The 9643-nt window shown below is 39.3% G+C and overlaps 1 protein-coding gene and 1 long non-coding RNA gene across 3 annotated transcripts in view; one reads left to right on the forward strand and one right to left on the reverse strand.

Moving 5' to 3' along the window:
* The window catches only part of LOC102245116, a 5699-nt gene extending 1413 nt beyond the window's left edge, over positions 1–4286 (reverse strand). Inside the window, exons 1-2 of the long non-coding RNA XR_001360571.1 lie at positions 4087–4286; positions 1576–1722 (exon numbers count right to left, since the gene is read on the reverse strand). This is a non-coding gene — a long non-coding RNA (uncharacterized LOC102245116). The remainder of the gene's footprint in view (positions 1–1575; positions 1723–4086) is intronic.
* Positions 4287–4430: 144 nt separating this feature from the next.
* The window catches only part of YIPF5 (Yip1 domain family, member 5), a 12424-nt gene continuing 7211 nt past the window's right edge, over positions 4431–9643 (forward strand). The window contains exons 1-2 of one of the 2 annotated variants that reach the window (XM_005886001.2): positions 4431–4558; positions 5109–5228. In XM_005886001.2, coding sequence (XP_005886063.1) covers positions 5119–5228 — 110 coding nt within the window. In that variant the 5' untranslated portion in view covers positions 4431–4558; positions 5109–5118. Of the gene's footprint in view, positions 4559–5108; positions 5229–9643 lie in introns of those variants that run through there. The other variant, XM_005886002.2, reaches the window with a different exon arrangement.

Here is a 9643-nt window from a genome sequence, read left to right on the forward strand (position 1 = left end):
TTGGCTTCCTCCGTCACTGAAGCAAGCAAGCCTCCCTGTTCGCATCAGCTGCCTGGCTGCCGGCCGCCATCTTGGTTGGCAGTTAATTTGCATATCTCACTGATTAGTCAATGTGAAGGGTAGCGGCCGTATGGCTAATTACCATGTTTCTCTTTTATTAGATAGGATAACAATAATAATCATACAGTCTAGTGGTTTACCACAAAGACTTGGGAGCCAGACTGTCTGGGTTCAAACCTCAGGTCTACTATTTCCTAGCCTAATGTTTGACAAGTTATGTAACCACTCTGCTCTCAGTTTCATCGTATGTCAAATATATAGTACCTACCTTATTGGGTTGTTAGGAAAAGTAATTAAGTTAAAAGGTACAAAATGCTTAGAGCAGTGCCTGGCTCTGCATAGGTGTAAGTATGCATAGGTGTTAGGTGTCAAATATTTCAAATGCTTCACTTTCATCTTTAGCACAGGTGCTCTGCCATCACTAAGGCCCAGTCCTCTGATGATGGTTTTTTTTTTGTTTGTTTGTTTGTTTGTTTTTACATTATCTCCCCTTCTAAGTTATTTGAGATATAAAACTTCCATTAATGTCATTGAAATTCGTATTCCAAACCACAGTATCCATTCACCTAATATTATAAATGTCTTTGTTATTTAGAAGGATATTTGTGACCTGTACAATAAAAATACTTACAGTATGACTTTAAAAATTATCGAAAAATTTTTTTTGGCAACAACATGAGGCACTTGAAAGTTTTGTCTTCCCAAAGAAAAATAATTCAGAGTAAATAATTTAAATAATAGAAGCAAATTTTGATGAGAAAACTTTTTCTAAGGGATAAAGGATAATTTGGGGGAAATATAGTTGTCATATTTGGGACATGGGGTTACATAATTAATAATCCAGGGGTAGTGAAAACATATTTCTAGCACTTACAATGGTTTTACCATTATTGTCAGGTTTCATTGTGGAACTTGACATGATACCCTCACAGCTGCCAAATCCCTACCTTATTTGGAGCTTGTAGATATAGCTGAAAGTAGGGGAAAACTACCCATGTTCAAACCATAACTTTCTGGCACAATTCCCCAGGGCATATTTATGATAAAACAAAGGGGAAAGAAGGTAATTCAAAAATATCTAAATACAATTTTACTGCCATCCTAAAAAAAAAAAAAGGAATATTTTTGAAGCATGTAAAAGTGTTAGTATGTATACTAGCATGATTATCAAACTAATTAAAAATATTACTTTACTTCTATTGTTACAATTTTGGTAATTGACATACTAGATTCCAGGGAAGGACTAGATAGCTGTCACAAGCCCACTTCCTGGTCCATCATCTCTTCACCTGGGTAAGTTTTTGTATTCCTAATTAAGTCAGCTCAATGACTCTAACAGAGGTCAGCACATTTATCAATTATTCCAGTTTTCTTTACTATAACTTACTTCAACCTCTTTTGGGGTGCAGAGGTACAACATTAAATAAATAAATAGATAAGATTGATAGATAGATCCCTAGATTGATCAATCAATCAATCAATCAATCAATAAAGTTTCCAAAAAGGAAGACCTACCTGACTAGCTGTGAAATTTACTGGTGTTCTCAAAACCCCCAAGAGGCTTCTACAGGATACCTTGGCTTATAACTCAATGTCAAACAATATGGAAGATCTAATCATGTGGCTCAATTTTCTTGCTTGGTTTCTCAACGAAGGCAGAGGCTAAAGAGGAAAAAATCCAACAAATATGGTAATTGCTTTCATAGACAAAAGCAGAACTTGAATAATATCTATATCCAACAATTCATTCTTAACCAGCTCATTATTAATATTCACATTCTTTATTTCACTTTTTAATTATAGTTGACAATCAATATTATTTTATATTATTTTCAGGTGGATAACATAGTGGTTAGACAACCATATCATTTACAAAGTATTCCCCCTGGTATTTCAAGTGCCTACCTGGCACCATATGTAGTTATTGTAATATCATTGACTGTATTCCCTACACTGTACTTTATTTTTTTAATATATATTTTATTGATTTTTTACAGAGAGGAAGGGAGGTAGTTAGAAACATCGATGAGAGAGAAACGTCGATCAGCTGCCTCCTGCACATCTCCTACTGGGGATATGCCTGCAACCAAGGTACATGCCCTTGACCGGAATCGAACCTGGGACCCTTCAGTCCGAAGGCCGAAGCTCTATCCACTGAGCCAAACCGGTTTCGGCGCTACGCTGTACTTTATATGCCCATGACTATTTTGTAACTACCAATTTGTACTTCTTAATCTCTTCACCTTTTTTACCCAACCCCCTAACCCTCCCCCCTCTGGCAAGCATCAGTTTGTTCTCCATATCTACGAGTCTGTTTCCGTTTTGTTTGTTCATTTATTTTGTCCTTTGGATTCTGCATATAAGCACAATCATATGGTATTTGTCTTTCTGTATGACTTATTTCACATTAATAGTCATTCTTGTACTTTGCTCATTTTTGACAGTAATATTTCTTTTGGATAGGAAAAAATGAAAGTATCAGGAGAAACAGAGAGACTAGAATTTTTTTCAATGAAAGAATCACAATCATAAGTAGATAAAGTGATAGATTATTGCATATTGTTCATGACTAGAAACTCAGCTTCATAGCTAGTGTAGCTTAGAGAGTACAATCATGTAATTTATCAATCAAACTGGGATATTTTTGAGAGTGAAAAAGTAATCATATTAATAATTCTGCTAGAAAAATCATGTGTAAAATGGGACAATGAGACTATCTCCAGCAAATCAGTATATATGATTAGTCTATCTTGAGTTATACGGATGGTACCTACATCAATACATTCTAAAATTATTTGTAGAAGGTGGTAAATAGTTGGATGAGCAATTTCAGACATTCTCTAATGCAGTAGAAAACTTCAAAGTGTAGCTGCCTGTTCATCTCTAGAGTACAGTCCTTGATGTTTTGGTTTATATCCTTTTGCTGCTGCTATTTTAGTTTGGAGGGGAATGTGTTTTTATTTTATTTTTACTTCTTTGTTTCGTTTTAGCCAATAAAATTTTATCATTCCTTTGGAAATTCCATTCCAGAGCAATGGCCAGATTTGTCAGGATTTTGGTCCCAGCACACAATACAATGGCTCTCGATATAAATATTAGGACTATAAATCCTGAAGACAGTTCTGCTCATTAATACCATGGCATCTGGAGTTAGGGTAGTTAGGATTTCTCCACTTTGAAAAAGTGATTTAACACAGCAGCCAGAGCAATCTTTTCCTTTCTTTCTTTCTTTCCTTTTTTTTTTTTTAAAGAAAATAGTCAATGCCACTCATTAGTTCATAACCTTCAGTGGTTTCCCTTTTCTTTTAGAACCAACACCAGAATCCAGCAAGACAAGGTATCCTGGCCCTTGCCTTAGCTCAGCCTCACCACTTAATGTGGCTCCCGCACTCGCTACTTCAATCACTTTTCCTTTAGACCAGTCATTTCCTAAGTCTGATGTTGTGACAAGGTGGGTGGGGGGATGCTACCGGCATCTACTTGCTAGAGGTCAGGGATGCTGCTAAACCTCCCACAGAGCACTGGGCTGCCCTCGACAACAAAGAATCATTTGGAGCAAAATGTTAACAGTACAGAGGTTGAGAAACCCTGATTTACAGCTTTCCTCACACCATGTTTACTCTAATCCCAGGCCTTGCACAGCCTGAAATATTCATGCTCTTCTCTTCCCCTCTCTTTTCCTTCTCTTTTCCCGTTTTCCCTAATTAACTCCTGGTCACTGTTTTGACCACTTTCTCATAGTGGCTTTTCAGATTCTTATTCCCAGATGATTGCTACACCCTTTCAAGGAATTATGAAGCACATAATACCAGTAACAATTTCACATGTATTTACATGTGTTTGATTATTCCCCTCCCTCACCAACTCCATGTGAGCAGTACCATCTAGCTTATATTCACCATAGTATCCACGGCATCCCCAGCAGTTCGCACAGCTGGCAGAGTTGTCCTGTAACATTGCATTCAATGTTATTAAAGGAACGTTTAACAACCTAACCTATAATAGAATAACAGAGTGAGTAACTACCTCATTAGGGTAAAGATAAATAACACACATAAACTCTTTAGCAGAGTGCCTGGATCACAGTAAGTGCAGAGAGACCGAGGTTCGTTAGTTGGTGGACAGGAGACAGGCTCTCTCCGTCGCATTTCTACAGTTGCACCGGAGCAAACGCACCCTCTCCGAACTCTCCTTCCCGCAAATAGCGAGTAACAGTTGCTGCGCCTGCGCTTTTCCGCCTCTACCGTTAACCAGGCTGCCGGAAGTATTTCCCCTCTTCTCATTGGTCCATATTGCGCATGCACGTATCAGGTTCCCCGCCCACTGGTGCCCAACCAATGAGAGCGAAATCGGCCAACACGGCTGCGCGAGAGGGGCGTGCCCCGGAAGCAGTTCTTTGGCCTGTGACACGTAGCAACGGGTGCCTCTTCAGGGTCCCAAGCGGAGTTCGGGCGATTATCTGGCGCCGCGGGAGCTTCTGCCGCCGCCTTGGCGTTTGGTGAGTGTCCCAGGCCCGTGGCACTGCTCGGCTTCTCCCCACCCCGGGGTGGCGCGGCTTGTGGCCGCCTTTCGGCACCGTCGGGTCCTTTCCTCAAACCCTCGCTCCCTTGCAAGTCCTGGCTGTGACGCGGCCTCTGCACCAAAGGCGCGGCCTCCCAGGAGTCTGCACTTTCCTGGCAGTCCCCGGCCTTATGTTGCGAGGAGGCAGCCGTATTGTCCGTTGTAAATCCCAGCCTCGAGGTGAAAAGGGGTCCTTGTTGTTATTTTCCACCCAGCGGAGCCACTCCTCCCGCGACCCCGCCCCTAACCCAGGGTTTATCAGTTCCTAGAAGTGGACGTACCTTTCCTGGCCTGGACTTAAGAGACTAGACGTTTCCTTAGCCACCCCCGCCCCGCCCCGCTCCATCCCACCCTCCAAATGCTGCTTCGCAACATTTCAGAAGAACTATTTGCTGCCTTTTGGGGCCGTTTGCTTGAGCAAAGTGTCAGGAATGAATTCGGTAGGATCTTGAGCATAAGCAGCCTTTCCCATTTCTCTCCTGCTGCAGATCGTTTGCAATGTCAGGCTTTGATAACTTAAACACGGATTTCTACCAGACAAGTTACAGCATCGACGACCAGTCACAGCAGTCCTATGATTATGGAGGAAGTGGAGGACCCTATAACAAGTAACTTTTCAAGTTTGGCCATTTATTTACTCCAGGTTTCAGTGAAAGCATATGCCCAGAATGTTTGGTTCTGCCTGAAACTGAATGTATGAACTTGTCTCTGCTGATCAGGAATCTGATTTTTCATAATCTTCCTTCCTCGGGAGAGAACTGTGACACTAGTTTGGGTTTGAAGGGTTTGCCCTATTCTGAGTCTGGTATCTTGTGTAAAATCTTCAGGTGCGATGTAGGTGGACAAGTAGATTGTTGAAGGGTTTTATCTATTCACAGTATTGCTACGTCATTTAAGATATGGATAGGCGTTCAGGTACTTAGAAGATAGGCTATTTAGCCTACGGGAACACTTAAAAATTAAAATCTTTTGCTGGCTTTTTAAATAATTAAAATACTCCAACTTTCAGACTTTATCAACATTAATTGAAGTGCTAGTAACACTAACAGTGTAAGCTTCCCATTATGAATCATCAGGTGATTTTCACTTAGCAATTGATAGTCATCTTTGTTATTACTTATACTCAGAGCTTGTCACACAAGTTGCCAGTTGCATTTTGAAGAGCCTTTTATCCCTGAACTGTTAAAGAATGATTTTTTAATAATTCCTGGTATTTGTGGCAAAAATAACTGAAGGTTTTCTATCCATCTTCTCTAGGACATCATATCCTTAGTTTCTTAGGACCTTAAGGATAATCTTACCAGACTTCTAACCAGTGAAGGAATTTCCTGTATCAGGAAATTTTTCAAGATGATCTAGGATTCCTTTGAGAATCTAATAAAAACTATGGGCCTTTTTCTGAGAAATATGTGCATGCACTGAAATATCCACATACATGTACATATGACTTGAGACAGTTTATGTGTTATCTGATGTTCATCTGCGAGCCATGAATTAAAAACCTCATGAAGACTAGCCCAGGATGAGAGCAAGGGAAGATGGTGTATCCAGTCTGAGAGAAACATGTAGTACTAGAATGTGTTTGTTTGAATTAATAAATCTGAATGGAAGTGCCCAAAATATTAAATAAACCAAGAAAGAAACAAATGCAGCTTCATAGTCTGGCCTGTTATGGGTAGGTTATACTTTTTGCAACCTGTAGACCTCTTGAATCTACTTATTTTGATATAGTCTAAGTTCACCCCCCCCCCCCCTCCCACCCCCCCACCCACACACACAAAACAAAAAACTTTATATAGTGAACCCATAATGGGAGTGAGCATGTAAAGAATTCTCTCTGCGAGTCACTTTTGTTTCTGTTAAATTCTCAAATTACATATCATTGAGGATATATCTTTTTTTAAAATATATTTTATTGATTTTTTACAGAGAGGAAGGGAGAGGAATAGAGAGTTAGAAACATCGATGAGAGAGAAACATCGATCAGCTGCCTCCTGCACACCCTCTACTGGGGATGTGCCCGCAACCCAGGTACATGCCCTTGACCGGAATCGAACCCCGGACCCTTCAGTCCGCAGGCCGACGCTCTATCCACTGAGCCAAACCGGTTAGGGCTGAGGATATATCTTTTTTGTTCAGTCAGTTGGACAGAATCAGAAAAATCCTGTTGTGAAATTTGTATTCATTTATTTACCTAAATATATATTTTTTGCACTTGTTCTGTGTATGAGAGGGCAAATGAATGTAAGATTAGCCAGACTGCAGCAATAGAACTTTGGAAAACCTGCTCTGTATGCAAGCCTGTTTTTAACCAAATTATATGTATTGGTGTTTGGACTCAGCAGAATTATGCCATTTAGGTTGCAACCTCCTGGGTTTATCTGTCTCTGCCTTTCTTTCCTATCCTGCTCATATTTGCATTACTTTAACCCTTTGAGTGCCAACCAATATCCTAGGAACTATGCTAAAATTGCCAAGGCATTTTTGCTGATTTTACAGCAGTTTAGGAAAAAAAATTATGAATTGCAAGTAAATGAAGTTACATATTCAAAAACTTAAGGAAACCTTTACTACATTTGTTTTCATCTTTGACATATATTGTTTGCTGATTGTATCATGAAATACTAGTAGAAAAAAAAAATTTGAACAAGCGCTCCCGGCACTTTTGGCGAAAGACAGGAGGAGCGTGATCGCGTTCCCTGGCACTCTAGGGGTTAGGTGTAACTATCATTCCACTTTACCTCTCATTTCAGCTTTTCAGAGCAGTTTTAGATATTCTACTGCTAAATATTCTCACAGTTTCATTCCAACCAAATTATGTACCATTGCTCCAGTACTAGTAAAGAAGTTTTGTTCCAGGTGCTTACATAACCATTACTGCCAGTTAATGAATATGAGTTTATAGGTGATGCTTAGGAAAACAAGAATCCTAATGTTTTATTAGTAATAATTGTGTTCCTGAGCTTTATTTAAAAAGAAAAACTGGCCTCTTCTACTTTATGTACCTTTAATTAAATCTATAACCTAATGACATTTTAAATGTCCATCTCAGTTTATCGAATAATACTTTGTTTTGGTAACAAAGATCAGCTTATAACATATCTATTGATGAAAATATAAATTTGAATATCATATTACTTGGATTGTCTTCAACTTTGACTTATTTATTATTATAGTTTTGCATTTTCCCTATGAAGTCAGCTTTAACATTTTGCATAGCTTTTTCTATGGATACTTTATAAATATAATTGATATATTAATTAAAAATAACAAATAAAAACAAAGCTTATTTAATCTTAATCTGTTCAGTTTTATGAATGTCATTTTTGGCCAGGACCCACATTCTGGATAGGCCTCTAAGACATGTAGTAATACCATACATATTTTTTTAAGTATTGAAAGCGCCTAAGTTTTTATCTTTGACTTAACTGGTAATACCTTTATATACTATCTGTGGATTTTCATGAACTTAAGTAGCCAACCCAGTATGTTAAAAGGCTTTGTCTTTGCTGTTGATTATGAGTGCTAAACAGGTTTACTTTCTGCTGCTTCTCCTGTTATAAAAGTGTTGATCCACAAAGATCATGTCTACCATACTATGTTTTAGATTAAACCTGGCAGGGGCGAGTCAGGAAATTTTCTGACCAGGTTCTACCAGCAAAAGGAAATGATACTTCATGATATTGTCGTTCTCACCTTGGATCTTGAAGAAGGAATGGTAGTGCACCTTTGAAACTGTCATTTGTTTGCAGTATTTCTCTTTCTTACATGAAATTTATGGGTTTATATCAGTGGTTTGTAGAATGGACTGCAGTCCCAACAGATTCCTTGAGACCTTTCAGAGAGTTTTTAAGGTCAAAACAGTTTTTATAACAATACTAAGACATTATATACCTTTTTAGGTGTGTTGACTTTTGCACAGATGTTGCAAAAGCAATGCTCAGTAAAACTGCTGGTACCCAAATATGAATTAGGACAAAGGCATCAAACCGTTCTAATAATCATTGTATTCTTCATTGCCACACACTTGTTAGGGAGTGGGGGAACCAACTTTATTTAATGATGCCCTTGATGAAGGAGTAAGAATTATATCCTGACCCTTGAGTACACATATTTTTAAAGTATTTTGTGTGATAAAATGGGAAACAGTCATAAAGCACTTGTATTTCATACTGAAGTACAATGATTATCTCTTGGAAAGGCCCCTATACAATTTGAGTCTTAAGCTGAATCAGCTGCTTTTCCATGGAAACCATTTTTATTGGAAAGAACAACTGACAGACAAACTGTGGCTATTCGGACTTAAGTATTTTGACAGATATTTTCCAAAAAATGAGTGAAATGAGCCTGTTACTTCAAGGAAAATAATTGACAATATGTGTGGCCAATGATTAAATTACTGTTTTCAGGCAAAAATGAAGATTTTGTAAAACTTGTATCTATCACCATGAATTTGTCAGCTTCCCAGTAATTAACTATTTTTTTCTGATGAGAGCAGTGGTGACATTAACAAATGTGATTTTTATATTTATATTATACTAGAGGCCTGGTGCACCCCTCTGCCTACCTGATTGCCCCTAACCACTCGCCTGCCTGTCTGAATTTGTACACGGGTGGTGTCGGCCGGCCCTCTCTGATAGGGGCTAATCAGGCTGGCAAGTGGTGGGGGGGTGGGGGGAGTGGGGGGGTGCGAAGGGCCAGCAAGCCCCACCCCCTGGTCAAACTCCCGGTGGAGGGGACAATTTGCGTATTACCCTTTTATTATATAGGATACAGGGTGGGCAAAAGTAGGTTTACAGTTGTGAGTTTGGGAAATAGTATATTCTTATTTCTAATTAGTTATTAATTACTAGAGGCCTGGTGCACGAACGGAAGGGGGTCCCTCAGTCCGGCCTGTACCCTCTCGCAATCTGGGACTGCTGGCTCCTAACTGCTCGCCTGCCTACCTGCCTGATCACCCCTAACCACTCTGCCTGTCTGCCTGATCATCCCTAACCACTCACCTGCCTGTCTGATTGCCCCT

This window comes from Myotis brandtii, unplaced genomic scaffold (genome assembly GCF_000412655.1).
Source record: "Myotis brandtii unplaced genomic scaffold, ASM41265v1 scaffold95, whole genome shotgun sequence".
In the NCBI taxonomy this organism is placed as follows: domain Eukaryota; kingdom Metazoa; phylum Chordata; class Mammalia; order Chiroptera; family Vespertilionidae; genus Myotis; species Myotis brandtii.